Source organism: Nicotiana tabacum, chromosome 1 (genome assembly GCF_000715075.1).
Source record: "Nicotiana tabacum cultivar K326 chromosome 1, ASM71507v2, whole genome shotgun sequence".
NCBI lineage: Eukaryota > Viridiplantae > Streptophyta > Magnoliopsida > Solanales > Solanaceae > Nicotiana > Nicotiana tabacum.
In genome coordinates this window covers 150340611-150355881 of record NC_134080.1, presented here as the reverse complement: position 1 = coordinate 150355881, position 15271 = coordinate 150340611, and the positions used below count along the sequence as shown (strand labels likewise).

Here is a 15271-nt window from a genome sequence, read left to right as displayed (position 1 = left end):
CATACTACTCCCTCCGTTTCAATTTAGATGAGGTAGTTTGACTCGGCATAGAGTTCAAGGAAAAAAAAAGAAGACTTCTGAAACTTGTGGTCTTAAAAGCTTAAGGGGTAAAAGTTTTGTGGGGCCACGACATTTGTGTGATTATAAAAGTTTCTCATTGAGGGTAAAATGAAGAGTTTAAAATTGAATTATTTCCAAATTAAGAAACGTGTCATTTATTTTGGAACAGACTAAAACGGAAAGTATCTCATCTAATTTGAAACGGAGGGAGTATTGTTTTTCCTCTGTCCGCGTATCAGCCATAAATAGGTTCCATTTTGATGATGTGACGTGATGGGTGGAAATTTGTGGTTTTGCAGGCCTGCGGAGTAAAATATCATATTGAAGAAGATTTCTTGGACCAAACTGATGTTGATGATGTAGTAGTTGCTCTTGTAAACATGGCTAAGAGGGTATTTTCATCCATCATATTCATGAGATTTTCTTACTTAATATGTCTGGTCAGTATTACTTTTTGGTGTCAGTTCAATATGCATTAAACATTAACTTTCTGGTTGGTAAAGATTATTTGCGTCAGTTCATTATGTGCATTAAACATGAACTTTCTGGTCGGTGTTATTATTTGGTGTCAGTTCAATATGCATTAAGCCCATGACATTCATGCATAGACATGTGGTTGTTATTTTACCTGATCTCCTTTGGACCTTAGGGTGAAGTTGAAGATTATCAAAGTTCAAAAAAGAAGGACTTCAACAACTTCAAAGATAACCTTGTCTACTTCTGGGATACTTTGGTTGCTGAATGTGAAAATGGACCACTTTTTGATAAGGTCTTGTTTGACAAGTGCATGGACTATGTGATTGCACTATCGTGGTAAGTAGTTTGTATTCATGTGTTCGAAATTTAAGGTAGACTATTTTGGCTGATTGTCTTGTGATGTGCATTTCAGCACCCCTCCTAGAGTATATCGTCAGGTTGCTTCATTAATGGGGCTACAACTTGTTACATCCTTTATACACGTTGCCAAAGTTCTTGGTGCGCAGCGCGAAACCACTCAGAGGCAGCTAAATGCTGAAAAGAAGAAGAAAGTGGATGGGCCTCGAGTTGAATCACTAAATAAAAGATTATCCTTGACCCATGAAAAGATAACAATAATAGAGGAGATGATGCGGAAGATATTTACCGGGTATGGACCTTATGTTAATGATACATATTTTTTTGATCACTTGAGGGACATTTCCGATTTTGTTTTGTCTTTTTGTATGTTGAATTTGTAGGCTATTTATGCACCGTTATCGAGATGTCGAACCGGATATCAGAATGGCATGCATACAGTCATTGGGTGTTTGGATCCTGTCATACCCCTCCCTGTTTTTGCAGGATTTGTATTTGAAATATCTTGGATGGACATTGAATGATAAAGTAAGTGGATATCCAGTTTGATTTTATCTTCAATCCTCTTTTGATAAACTTGAAAATTCTAACTGTGCATTTGGCTCTTAACTATTCCCCTCTGAAGAGTCATGGTGTAAGGAAGGCTTCAGTCCTTGCACTGCAAAATCTTTATGAGGTGAATGATAATGTTCCATCTCTTGGCCTTTTCACGGAGAGGTTTTATAAAAGAATGATCGAGCTTGCTGATGATGTTGATATTTCTGTGGCAGTATGTGCTATAGGACTTGTGAAACAACTGATAAGGTAATGTTAATTCTAGCTTTGGGCAAAGATTTTGCTTTTTAGTATTGTTACCAGCAGATTGTTGTTAGTTGTGCTTTACTATCAAGCTATTCTCTATTTTGCAGACATCAACTTGTTCCCGAGGAAGAATTAAGTTCATTATATGATTTGCTAATTGATGATCCACCAGATATCAGGCGTGCCATTGGAGCACTAGTGTATGATAATCTGATTGCCCAGCGATTGAACAGTTCACAATCTAGTTCAGGTTTTTATCACCCTGTTCTGCATCATGTGCTTTCTATTTGCTTGATTAATACAATTGTATTGATAACAAAAAGTTGTCAGGGGATAATACTGATTCTTCTGAGGTTCATCTGAGTAGACTGCTGCGCATATTGAGAGAGTTCTCAAAAGACGAAATGCTGAGCATGTATGTCATTGATGATATCTGGGAGTATATGGATGCCATGAAAGTACGTTATGTACACCATCTTTTGATCTAAGGCTTGATGTTATCTGAACAAATTACTATCACCATATTATATCTGTAGTTTGGTCAGAGTAGTATTTCCCTACAACTTTCAGTGAGTCTACATCTTCTATACCTAGACTTCCAGAATCTAGTGGCTCAACTTAGTTTTATACACACTATAAATTACTGTATGATATCTGGAATTGACCAGTATTCCCTATGATTTTTAGTATTATTGCTGTAATTACATTATCTGTAGTTTGGTCAGACTAGTATTTCCTACAACTTGCCTTAAATTGCATTTTCTATTTCCATTGATTAGATAGCTATTATCCTTGTTATCATACGATAACTTGAGAAGGGTCTCCTGCCTATCCTGGTTTCCGTGGGTGGACTCTAGGAAAGTATTTACTTGAAAATTATGTCCCTGCAGGATTGGAAGTGTATCCTGTCTATGCTCTTGGAGGAAGAGCCATCAGCTGAACTAAGTGATGTAGATGCGACAAACCTAATTCGGTTGCTTGCTGCATCAATTAGAAAGGCAGTCGGGGAGAAGATTGTTCCTGCTAGTGATAATAGAAAACAATATTACACTAAAGCACAAAAGGTGAGGTTCTTTAGTTCTTCTAGTTGATACTCTCTTTGCGAATTGCTACATTTGTGCTTCAAACCTCACCATTTACACTTGCTATATTTGTGCTTCAAACTTCACCGTTTACACTTGATTATGGATTCCAACAAAGTGCTTGTGAAACAATAAGTTTGGTGATATTTCTGCAACCTGGTTGATCTGTACTGTTTTAGTAGTGTCTGTGCCACAATTTATCTTTCAGGTCAGTTGCTTAAATACATTCATCTGGTTTTTCAAAAAAATACACCCATCTACGTTTTTAAAAGCTTATTACTTACTAGTATTATTCAATGGTAGAGGTGCCATTTTCATTTTTTTTTCTTCATGTTACCATATTTCACACTTTCCAGCATTAAGACGTTTTATTTTGCTTGGAGTGATAATATAGTGCCCTCAGTCAATTTATGTTCATGTACACCATAGAACAAGGACAGCAACTCTTTTTGCTTTGTAGTGTCAAAAGCTGTTTACAGGATGATCTTCCAGATGCTGTCGTTTTGATATTATGTGGTCATTGAGTTTTCTTACCTTAAGTTCAGAATGGTGTTAGATTATTTGAGATTGATTTGTTCATTAGTGTTCTTTGTCAATGACAAATTATATTGGTGTTGTTTAGAGCATACTATACTCCTGAACACAGAATTCTTAGACTTCTTACGTTGTAATCGGCAGGAAATGTTTGAAAGTTGTAAACGTGATATAACCGTTGCTATGATGAGGAATTATCCGCAGCTTCTTCGCAAATTTATGTCTGACAAAGCAAAAATTCCTTATCTACTCGAAATCATTGTTCATATGAACCTTGAGCTCTATTCTCTTAAAAGACAAGATCAGGTGCGTTTGAGGAACTTTTATGATGATGAATTGTTTAGGGATTGCCAATACGAAGTAACTTGTTTTCTTTTTCTTTTCCAGAATTTTAAATCTGCTGTCCTTCTGATGAAAGAGGCATTTTTTAAGCATGGTGAGAAGGAAGCTCTGAGATCTTGTGTAAAAGCTGTGGGCTTCTGTGCCACTGAGAGTCGAGGGGAGTTACAGGACTTTGCCCTTAACAAATTAAAGGAGATTGAGGATGAGCTCATTGTCAAACTTAAATCTGCAATAAAAGAAGTTGTGGTATGGGCTCAATTGCTATTCTATGTGTTTTATTGGTGCATTTTGGATAAATCTACAAGCTTTGTTGTTGCAGGATGGTGATGATGAATATTCACTGCTTGTTAATTTGAAAAGATTGTATGAACTTCAATTGTCAAGGCAAATTTCCATTGAAAGCTTGTATAAAGATTTTGCGGAGACTCTTAAAAACTTCAGAAGTATTGATGACGAGGTGGGTGGTGTTGTTTTAATTAATTTTTTTTGCAATCTTGCCAATACACAACTGCTTTGGCTTACTGTTCAGGTAATTGGATTTCTGCTTCTCAACATGCATCTGCATGTTTGCTGGTGCCTACACTCTATCATAAACTCTGGCACAGTCCCCGAGCAATCAGTGTCTTCCTTAATTTCCAAGCGCAGTACCTTGTTTAAACTACTTGAGTCCTTCCTGACTACTGAATCTCCTGAAGGTCTTCGTGCGAATCATCTTGCATGTAGGGTAAGCATTGTTTCTCAAATATCCGCATCCGACCATATGTAATTTCCAAACATCTATGTTCAGCTATCTCCTATTAGTGCCTTTGTTCTCTTTTGGTTAATTTGAGTTTGTGTTTTCTTGGTCCAGGTTTGTGTTATTCTTTCAGAACAATGGTGTCTGTTCAGGAAAGCAACCTTTGCTTCCACTGAGCTAGAAGTTTTGGGGTACTCTCCAGATGAATCCATTCTTCAAAAGTTCTGGAAGCTTGGTGAACACCAACTACATATTTCAGGTGGTCTTAACTTGCTCATTCGCTATTTACTCTAAAGGCGTGACAGCTCTAGCTCACATCTTACTGTTGTAAATAGGAATAATAGTACGGCTCTAACACTATTGTTTTATTTTAACTATAGAATAGCTTGATTCTAGAGCAATCGTACTTCATATTGCAGCACTTTTAATTATAAAAGAAAGCTGGAATTGGAATTGGCAAGCCATGTAGTGCTGATCTGTACTTGCTTGTTTAGGTGCCACTAAAGCTCTATGGCTAAGTTTAGTAGTTTCAATTTTAGATAAATCTTGCTTTTAGATATAAACTAATCATCATTATTATGGTCACTATGGAAACACTTTGGTGCTTGAGTAGTCACATGAACTTGAGTGCTAAATGTATATTTTTCTTGAAGTCAATTCATTTCCTCATGCTGTATCTTAATTGAAAGAATTAGTTGTTGTGCATTGATTTTTATATTTGTTTACTTCATGCTGTGGAGCCTGATTTCTAAAAGGAGACCTTTTTATCCATCTTTATTCTAGCATTACTTCCTAGATGAAGATTCTAGCTTTTTTTGTTTGATGGAAAAGGATCATTAAGAAGAAACTAGTACACTCCGCTCCCAACACAACCAAACAGGAGGAAAAGAGGTGTTTTACTTTCCTTTTTCTGTTGTATGCGCTCTTACATCATGAAGTAGTGTGACACGTGCAAAACTGTTATTTATAAACAACAACATACCCAATATTATCTTACACCGTGGGGTCTGAGGAGGGTAGTGTGTACGCAGACCCTATTCCTAGCTTGTGAGGATAGAGAGTCTGTTTCCAGTAGACCCTCGGCTCAGGAAAGCATAAGCACCATATCAATGAAAATATAGACAAGAAGGGACATCACCAAAAAGCCATATAAAAGCAGAATAAAAACAACAAGATAGTAAGGTGATCAACAATGAAAGAAAACAACGGCTAGTCATAAAAACCTACTACCAACACAAGGCAAGACTGCGTGCCAATACTACTGTTATGAACACTCTAGACTACCTACTCTATTACCCTAATCCTCGGCCTCCATATCTCCTATCAAGGGTTATGTCCTCGATCAGCTGAAGCTCGCCATGTCTTGCCTAATCACCTCTCCCCACCTCTTCTTTGGCCTACCTCTACCTCTCCGCAGGCCCTCCAATGTCAACCTCTCACACCTCCTCACCGGGGCGTCTGTGCTCCTCCTCCTCACATGACCAAACCACCTAAGCCGCGCTTCCCGCATCTTGTCCTCAATAGGGGCCACACTCACCTTGTCGTGAATAACCTCATTTCTGATCATATCTAACCTGGTGTGCCCACACATCCATCTCAACATCCTCATCTCTGCTACTTTCATGAGCGATCTTGACCACAAAATCTGTTATTTATATATCGTAAAAAAAGATGCTGCAAAAACTTGAGCACGTAATCTGTAAGCAGAAGATCATCAATATACCTTTGAGTAGTGGTGGAAAAATAGATCTCCACTGGCCATCTAGAGGTGTCAATGAAAGGATAACATTCTTTTCAACTGAACCAAATAAAGTGTTTTCAATTTCCAAAACAGCCTCCAACACTACCTATCCATTCAACCCTGGAAAGGGTTTCTTTTTTCACCTGATGGATGCTTTGGGGTATTTAATTTATCTTCTAACGTGGAAACAGATGAGACTGAAGAAGATGATTCTAATAGGGAATACATTGAGGAGACAAATCGAGATGCTATAATCATTGCTGTGGCGAAGTTGGTTGCTGTTGAGGCAGTTCCTAAGGTTAGGTGGATTCTCTTTTCATAGTTGGATTGTTCCGAACTTAATTACTAGATATACTTTGGGGATTTGGTGCCTCACCATTAATTTTCTTTATCAGCTGCTGACATATTTCATCAATGTAAACTATGTCTACAGGAGTATCTTGCTCCAGAGATAGTATCTCGTTTCGCGATGCATGGAACAAGTGTGTCTGAGGTCATTAAGCATTTGCTAACAGTCTTAAGGAATAAAGGTGCAGATGTTGCATGTCTGTTCCTAGAGGCACTAAAGAAGGTAAGTATCATTACTTCTTAACTGAGATGATTTCTATTTTATTTTGGTCACTTGGAAGGTTGGCTTACCGGTAAGCATTCTGATGAAATTGCAGCAGAAAAAAATTGTTTCAAAATTGGATAATCATATGGTTGAGCAGTTTGGTTTGGCTGAGATGTTGTCGGTGTATATCTTTCATGTTATTGGGGTGTGTCTAAGTTGGGTGTGTTATGATCCAAAGAGCTAGGATTAACAAATCTCATGCTTTTAAAAAAGAGGCATGTCTATGTCCTTGTCTGCTATTGTGGTGGCCTTTCTCCTGGCAGTTTATTGGTTATTTTGGGTGGCTTTCAACACTTTAACTCAGCTAGCCACATGATTCAGAGTAAATAAAGTTTGGAAAGAATACATGTTAGATTCTTTGTTTGGAAAGAAAGTATACATGTTAGATTCAAAAAGGAAGCAAGGTCGTAATTTGGCAGCAAAATAGTATTTTTCCCCCCTCATTGAGTGGTTGAGCATGTTTGTTCCGGTTCTGCAGGCATATCAACGGTACTTAGTGGTACTTTCTTCTGATGATGACAATTCAGCAAGAAAGACATTTCAAGAATGTGAAGATCTTGCGAGTGAGCTTGCTAAAACTTTTGGAAAGGCTGCTAAAAACAAGCATCGATCAGATGTTCTAAATATTGTCACAGGAGGCATTCAATATGCCTTTTCAGATGCTCCAGAACATTTATCTTTCTTAGATGGTGCCGTGCTGCATTTCATATCCAAACTTCCTCCGCCAGATATTATGGACATGTAAGAGCTTAACTTATTTTCCCCCTTTTTAGTCACATAATGAAAGGTTAACATGCTGTGTAATCCTGACTTTAATCATGTTAGATGATCTATCAAGTGTGGTTTTTAAAATTGTACATGAGTCCTGGTATGTAACAACTTGAGAAAATAAGGGATTATCTTCTGGCATTCCTCGGATTTTGAATATTGAAGGAGCTTGAAACACTGTATTCTGCTTGGTTCCAGGGGTGGGATTTAGATGTGGATTGGTCAGATATTTGCCTGAAAATTGAGACATCCCGTTAATATTTTGGGGCTTGAACTGTCGTGATTGTGGCAGGCTCAGAAACCTTTCTTTTTCATTTTTTGGTTTAAAGAATATGAAGTGCTTTTGTTGAAGTATTTTGTTGATATGATAGGGGACTAGCCGTATACAAGCAGTATGCGGAAGTGCAGGTTCTGGAGAAAATGTGATTTCTTACAAAGATTACCCAATCTTCATTGTCAATTGGAATCGCGTATCTGCTCCAAAAACTTGCAGAAAATTTAAATGATCCTCTGATATGCACATAGGAGTTTAGCTTCTTCAAAGTTTTGTTTTTTTTTCTTTCCATATTAGCCGCATAAGTGCTAGAGGAGCCATTTCCATATCTACTCCTTTTCCTCTTGAATTCCCAACTCAGAATAAGTCTATTATGGTAGCCGGCATTACCTGGTGCCAAACATATTCCACGCTGTGTTCCACAATTGGCATTCGATATGACTGTGAAATGCAAGTGGTTGACATTTTATCGCGACTTCTTGCACCCAAAGCACCAGTAGATGTGAAGTATCTTCTATTTCTTCAAATTCTCAGCTGTTAGAATGGCTAAGGAAAAAAGCAAACCTTTTAGGTGCCTATAGGAACCAATACCAAGGGATGGGAAAAAAATGTCCTTCCTTCTCAATAGTCTATGATAAAATGAGTTTATTGTGAAGAGTTCCTTGTTCTGTCTATCCTACTTTCAGCTGTCCTGGTCCGTTAGCGAAAAAGAAAATGAAAATGGAAGCAACAGCCTAGAAAAGTGTTAGGGTGTACCATGTTTAACCTATAAAGAAGAGGGCATACCTTCTTGCAAGATCTACTGAGCTAAAAAGTAGGGGGATGCCCAGAACTTAAATTAGCTATGACTGCTGCTTACTCTCAACTACAGCCTTACTGCGTTACTGGTGTCTGAGATCAAGGATATAGGAGGTTGATACTTTTGGACTCTATATTGTGTCTCAAAGAAATAAATGAAACTTTACTAATGATCAGCTATAGCTGTCTCATTGGACGAAATGTTTTCTTGCTTTTGGGCATGTCAATGGTGAATATTGTATTGGCTTTACATTTTAGCGTTCTTTCATTTTTTTTAAGGTTGTCCTTGAGAGAGCGGCCTTAGCAATCCTGTCTTGTCATCATTTAATCTTTCAATGCTATTTTGTTATTATAAGTATCATACGGTACAGACTATCAATTCAACTTTCATGTGATCAGCTTGAAAGATGTTGAGAAAAGAACTGAAAATGTTAATATGGATGAAGATCCAAGTGGTTGGCGACCCTATCATATATTTGTAGACACAGTCTGTGAGAAGTATGCAAAGGATGAAGGTTTACAAGGTACACATGCTTTCAATTTTCTGAATTTATCTTTTGCTGTAGTTTGTCCTCTCCTGTCTTTCTCCCATTTTATGTTGTGTGCTTCTTTAATTTGCGAGTTATTCTTTATTGTTTCACTCCTCGTAAATGGCTCTGGTCTCCAGTGAGTCCTAGTTTGAGTTCACTCCCAAAGGGTTTCTTTTTCTTTTTCTTTTTCCTGTGGAAGAGGAGAACTGATGTATGTAAGCACATGCTTAGGATGTTTGAAACTGTGTTTGGGTGGGTGGGTGGTTTGGGGGGGGATCAAAAACTTAAAAGAGGTTGGTTTGCTCACGAAGTCTAACAAATGCCTGATGGGCTATAAATAGAAAAGGAGGTTGGTTTGACTATTAAATAAGTGCCATGCGGTTCACTTCCTTGTCATTTTGGGATAGCCCGTGATGGTAAGTGGAGTGAAACTCGAAAGTGATTATGTCCAATCCTGTTGTGTGCCACATTAGTCGACAATAATAACAATACCTCAATCATAAAAATTAGTTAGGCTCGGAATATGAGCACTCTGTGTGCATTCCGCTCTATTTAGACATGTTTCATTCTAATACTCATTGTTATTTAAGACAAATCAGAGTTATTTAACACTAGAAATACTCTTTATCTCACACTTGTCTGAACACTAAGTCACTAACATACAAATTCCTAAACACATTAAGCAGACTCGTAATTAACACCAATGTTCCTAATGTAAGTGTCTCCACTACCTCAAGTATCATAACAATTATTTGGCAAATTCCTATCTTTAATTTTTTTTTTATTTTTAAAATTCCTATCTTAGTGGTGGTAATGTCATTACTCTTCATGAGCTCTAGAGAATAGTCACTAAAACATTTTATTAGATTGATTATCCATTGTTGTTCTACCAAGTTCCAAGTGTCCTTTGATAGAAGGAAGTCACAAGGGTATGAGTGTAAAAACGAGCATGAGTAATAGTTCAGAAGCTATGTTTGAATTGTAAAACAACTTTAAAAGAAGTCTTCATGTTGCGTGTTGGAAGTCGTCTTTTTTTTTTTCCCCTTCCCGATTTTCCAATTTTTACTAATTTTATAGCTCTTTGATTTTCCTTGGTGGTTCTTGTTAGTAAGTTAGTTGTTATGTAAATAAGCATAGTCCTACATGGAATAGGAGTAACGTAGGTATTGTGTCTTGTTATAAATAGGGGTACTTGTATTATAGCTATGGTAGATCAATAACATAATATTTTTCCTGTGTATTATTTCTCACATGGTATCAGAGTCTTGGTGGTGAGACACATCTGAGAAGTAGAACACATTAGAAAGTCACTGTGCCTCTCAGTCAGTGTTGTGCAAAATCCAACACCACCAAAAGATCCATCATCGTCCGGCGACCAAACCCAACTCAACCTCTCCGGTCAAGCAGCCTCACGCGCCCACACACGTCGTCAGAAGCTAGGGTTCCGGCGAGCGCGTGAGACCACGCGCCGACGAGTACGACCTTTTCCGACCATTTTTTGGAGAAGTTTCTTGAGGACAGATTGCTCACCTACTAATTCCGACTCTACCTTCAAAGTTTCATCCTTTTTATTTTCCGGCGGCTATTGGCAGATTCCGGCGACTGTTTCTGTTTCCCGCTGCTACATTGTATTTTTCTGCTGCTTGTTAACCGTTTTTGTGACCTAACACAATTTTGGAGGACTGGGCGGGGTTTTTTCTGGAAAATAATGTCACCTAATCTCTATCTTTGTGAAATTGATTGATTAAGACCGGTTATATATCTTTGGATGTTACTAAGGGGTCGCTTTGTTGGAGGGACTAGGAAAATAATTCCAGCATTGAATCTCGCATTTAATACAATGTCTGTTTGGATGGATTAGGAAACATAATTCCCGGTTAACTAATGCGGCGTTTGGTTGGCTTATGCAGCTTTTGGTTTGTGGTATTAAACAATACCTGCATTAAGTTACGCTAGAAGTTATGTATTATTTTATGCGGGATAATTTGAAACAAGAATACATGTATTTTTAATACGGACGCCCTTAAAGTAAATAACCTTACTTAACATTTCATGCATTATTATTCATTGCATAACAATCTCTACATTATTATTCACCGTATAACAATCCCTTCATTATGATTCACTAAAGCCCATTCAATCCAAAAAGATGCTTTTGCCATATCCTGACTTTCTTTTGACCCCCCTCCCTCCTATGTTGTCTTTAGGTTAAAATCCCCTATCACTTAAAGCCACGTCGTGAGCCAAGGAGATCTTCTCTTCAATAGTGAGTAACGTAGGTATTGTGTCTTGTTATAAATAGGGGTACTTGTATTATAGTTAGGGTAGATCAATAACATAACATTTTTTCTGTGTATTATTTCTCACATGGTATCAGAGTCTTGGTGGTGAGACACATCTGAGAAATAGAACGCATTAGAAAGTCACTGTGCCTCAATTTTCCGGTGACTTTTCACGGCTATCTTGCGTCATCTCTCTCTCCGTCAGTGTTGTGCAAAATCCAACACCACCAAAAGATCCATCATCGTCCGACGGCCAAACCCCACTCAACCTCTCCGGTACAAGCAGCCTCACACGCCCTCACGCGTTGTCAGAAGCTAGGGTTTCGGCGAGCGCATGGTCCCACGCGCCGACGAGTACGACCTTTTCCGATCATTTTTTGGAGAAGTTCCTCGAGGACAGATTGCTCGCCTACTAATTCCGACTCTACCCTCCAAGTTTCATCACATTCCGACAACTTTTTTATTTTCCGGCGACTGGTTCTGTTTCCCGCGGCTACATAGTATTTTTCTGCTGCTTGTTAACTGTTTCTGTGACCTAAGACAATTTTGGAGGACTGGGTGGGGTTTATTCTGGAAAATAATGTCACCTAATCTCTATCTTTGTGAAATTGATTGATTAAGACCGGTTATGTATCTTTGGATGTTACCTAACACAATTTTGGAGGACTGGGCGGGGTTTTTTCTGGAAAATAATGTCACCTAATCTCTATCTTTGTGAAATTGATTGATTAAGACCGGTTATATATCTTTGGATGTTACTAAGGGGTCGCTTTGTTGGAGGGACTAGGAAAATAATTCCAGCATTGAATCTCGCATTTAATACAATGTCTGTTTGGATGGATTAGGAAACATAATTCCCGGTTAACTAATGCGGCGTTTGGTTGGCTTATGCAGCTTTTGGTTTGTGGTATTAAACAATACCTGCATTAAGTTACGCTAGAAGTTATGTATTATTTTATGCGGGATAATTTGAAACAAGAATACATGTATTTTTAATACGGACGCCCTTAAAGTAAATAACCTTACTTAACATTTCATGCATTATTATTCATTGCATAACAATCTCTACATTATTATTCACCGTATAACAATCCCTTCATTATGATTCACTAAAGCCCATTCAATCCAAAAAGATGCTTTTGCCATATCCTGACTTTCTTTTGACCCCCCTCCCTCCTATGTTGTCTTTAGGTTAAAATCCCCTATCACTTAAAGCCACGTCGTGAGCCAAGGAGATCTTCTCTTCAATAGTGAGTAACGTAGGTATTGTGTCTTGTTATAAATAGGGGTACTTGTATTATAGTTAGGGTAGATCAATAACATAACATTTTTTCTGTGTATTATTTCTCACATGGTATCAGAGTCTTGGTGGTGAGACACATCTGAGAAATAGAACGCATTAGAAAGTCACTGTGCCTCAATTTTCCGGTGACTTTTCACGGCTATCTTGCGTCATCTCTCTCTCCGTCAGTGTTGTGCAAAATCCAACACCACCAAAAGATCCATCATCGTCCGACGGCCAAACCCCACTCAACCTCTCCGGTACAAGCAGCCTCACACGCCCTCACGCGTTGTCAGAAGCTAGGGTTTCGGCGAGCGCATGGTCCCACGCGCCGACGAGTACGACCTTTTCCGATCATTTTTTGGAGAAGTTCCTCGAGGACAGATTGCTCGCCTACTAATTCCGACTCTACCCTCCAAGTTTCATCACATTCCGACAACTTTTTTATTTTCCGGCGACTGGTTCTGTTTCCCGCGGCTACATAGTATTTTTCTGCTGCTTGTTAACTGTTTCTGTGACCTAAGACAATTTTGGAGGACTGGGTGGGGTTTATTCTGGAAAATAATGTCACCTAATCTCTATCTTTGTGAAATTGATTGATTAAGACCGGTTATGTATCTTTGGATGTTACCTAACACAATTTTGGAGGACTGGGCGGGGTTTTTTCTGGAAAATAATGTCACCTAATCTCTATCTTTGTGAAATTGATTGATTAAGACCGGTTATATATCTTTGGATGTTACTAAGGGGTCGCTTTGTTGGAGGGACTAGGAAAATAATTCCAGCATTGAATCTCGCATTTAATACAATGTCTGTTTGGATGGATTAGGAAACATAATTCCCGGTTAACTAATGCGGCGTTTGGTTGGCTTATGCAGCTTTTGGTTTGTGGTATTAAACAATACCTGCATTAAGTTACGCTAGAAGTTATGTATTATTTTATGCGGGATAATTTGAAACAAGAATACATGTATTTTTAATACGGACGCCCTTAAAGTAAATAACCTTACTTAACATTTCATGCATTATTATTCATTGCATAACAATCTCTACATTATTATTCACCGTATAACAATCCCTTCATTATGATTCACTAAAGCCCATTCAATCCAAAAAGATGCTTTTGCCATATCCTGACTTTCTTTTGACCCCCCTCCCTCCTATGTTGTCTTTAGGTTAAAATCCCCTATCACTTAAAGCCACGTCGTGAGCCAAGGAGATCTTCTCTTCAATAGTGAGTAACGTAGGTATTGTGTCTTGTTATAAATAGGGGTACTTGTATTATAGTTAGGGTAGATCAATAACATAACATTTTTTCTGTGTATTATTTCTCACATGGTATCAGAGTCTTGGTGGTGAGACACATCTGAGAAATAGAACGCATTAGAAAGTCACTGTGCCTCAATTTTCCGGTGACTTTTCACGGCTATCTTGCGTCATCTCTCTCTCCGTCAGTGTTGTGCAAAATCCAACACCACCAAAAGATCCATCATCGTCCGACGGCCAAACCCCACTCAACCTCTCCGGTACAAGCAGCCTCACACGCCCTCACGCGTTGTCAGAAGCTAGGGTTTCGGCGAGCGCATGGTCCCACGCGCCGACGAGTACGACCTTTTCCGATCATTTTTTGGAGAAGTTCCTCGAGGACAGATTGCTCGCCTACTAATTCCGACTCTACCCTCCAAGTTTCATCACATTCCGACAACTTTTTTATTTTCCGGCGACTGGTTCTGTTTCCCGCGGCTACATAGTATTTTTCTGCTGCTTGTTAACTGTTTCTGTGACCTAAGACAATTTTGGAGGACTGGGTGGGGTTTATTCTGGAAAATAATGTCACCTAATCTCTATCTTTGTGAAATTGATTGATTAAGACCGGTTATGTATCTTTGGATGTTACCTAACACAATTTTGGAGGACTGGGCGGGGTTTTTTCTGGAAAATAATGTCACCTAATCTCTATCTTTGTGAAATTGATTGATTAAGACCGGTTATATATCTTTGGATGTTACTAAGGGGTCGCTTTGTTGGAGGGACTAGGAAAATAATTCCAGCATTGAATCTCGCATTTAATACAATGTCTGTTTGGATGGATTAGGAAACATAATTCCCGGTTAACTAATGCGGCGTTTGGTTGGCTTATGCAGCTTTTGGTTTGTGGTATTAAACAATACCTGCATTAAGTTACGCTAGAAGTTATGTATTATTTTATGCGGGATAATTTGAAACAAGAATACATGTATTTTTAATACGGACGCCCTTAAAGTAAATAACCTTACTTAACATTTCATGCATTATTATTCATTGCATAACAATCTCTACATTATTATTCACCGTATAACAATCCCTTCATTATGATTCACTAAAGCCCATTCAATCCAAAAAGATGCTTTTGCCATATCCTGACTTTCTTTTGACCCCCCTCCCTCCTATGTTGTCTTTAGGTTAAAATCCCCTATCACTTAAAGCCACGTCGTGAGCCAAGGAGATCTTCTCTTCAATAGTGAGTAACGTAGGTATTGTGTCTTGTTATAAATAGGGGTACTTGTATTATAGTTAGGGTAGATCAATAACATAACATTTTTTCTGTGTATTAT

The 15271-nt window shown here is 38.3% G+C and overlaps 1 protein-coding gene across 4 annotated transcripts in view; it reads left to right on the top strand.

Moving 5' to 3' along the window:
• The window catches only part of LOC107787291 (sister-chromatid cohesion protein 3), a 28557-nt gene that overhangs the window by 2583 nt on the left and 10703 nt on the right, over positions 1-15271 (top strand). For 2 of the 4 annotated variants that reach the window (XM_075254064.1, XM_075254061.1), the window contains exons 4-20: positions 360-452; positions 710-873; positions 950-1186; positions 1278-1422; positions 1520-1698; positions 1803-1945; positions 2026-2153; positions 2586-2759; positions 3456-3617; positions 3699-3899; positions 3973-4110; positions 4183-4377; positions 4504-4648; positions 6322-6428; positions 6564-6701; positions 7222-7484; positions 8983-9107. In XM_075254064.1, coding sequence (XP_075110165.1) covers positions 360-452; positions 710-873; positions 950-1186; positions 1278-1422; positions 1520-1698; positions 1803-1945; positions 2026-2153; positions 2586-2759; positions 3456-3617; positions 3699-3899; positions 3973-4110; positions 4183-4377; positions 4504-4648; positions 6322-6428; positions 6564-6701; positions 7222-7484; positions 8983-9107 — 2737 coding nt within the window. Of the gene's footprint in view, positions 1-359; positions 501-709; positions 874-949; positions 1187-1277; positions 1423-1519; positions 1699-1802; positions 1946-2025; positions 2154-2585; positions 2760-3455; positions 3618-3698; positions 3900-3972; positions 4111-4182; positions 4378-4503; positions 4649-6321; positions 6429-6563; positions 6702-7221; positions 7485-8982; positions 9108-15271 lie in introns of all 4 variants that reach the window. The other 2 variants (XM_075254063.1, XM_075254055.1) reach the window with 1 other exon arrangement.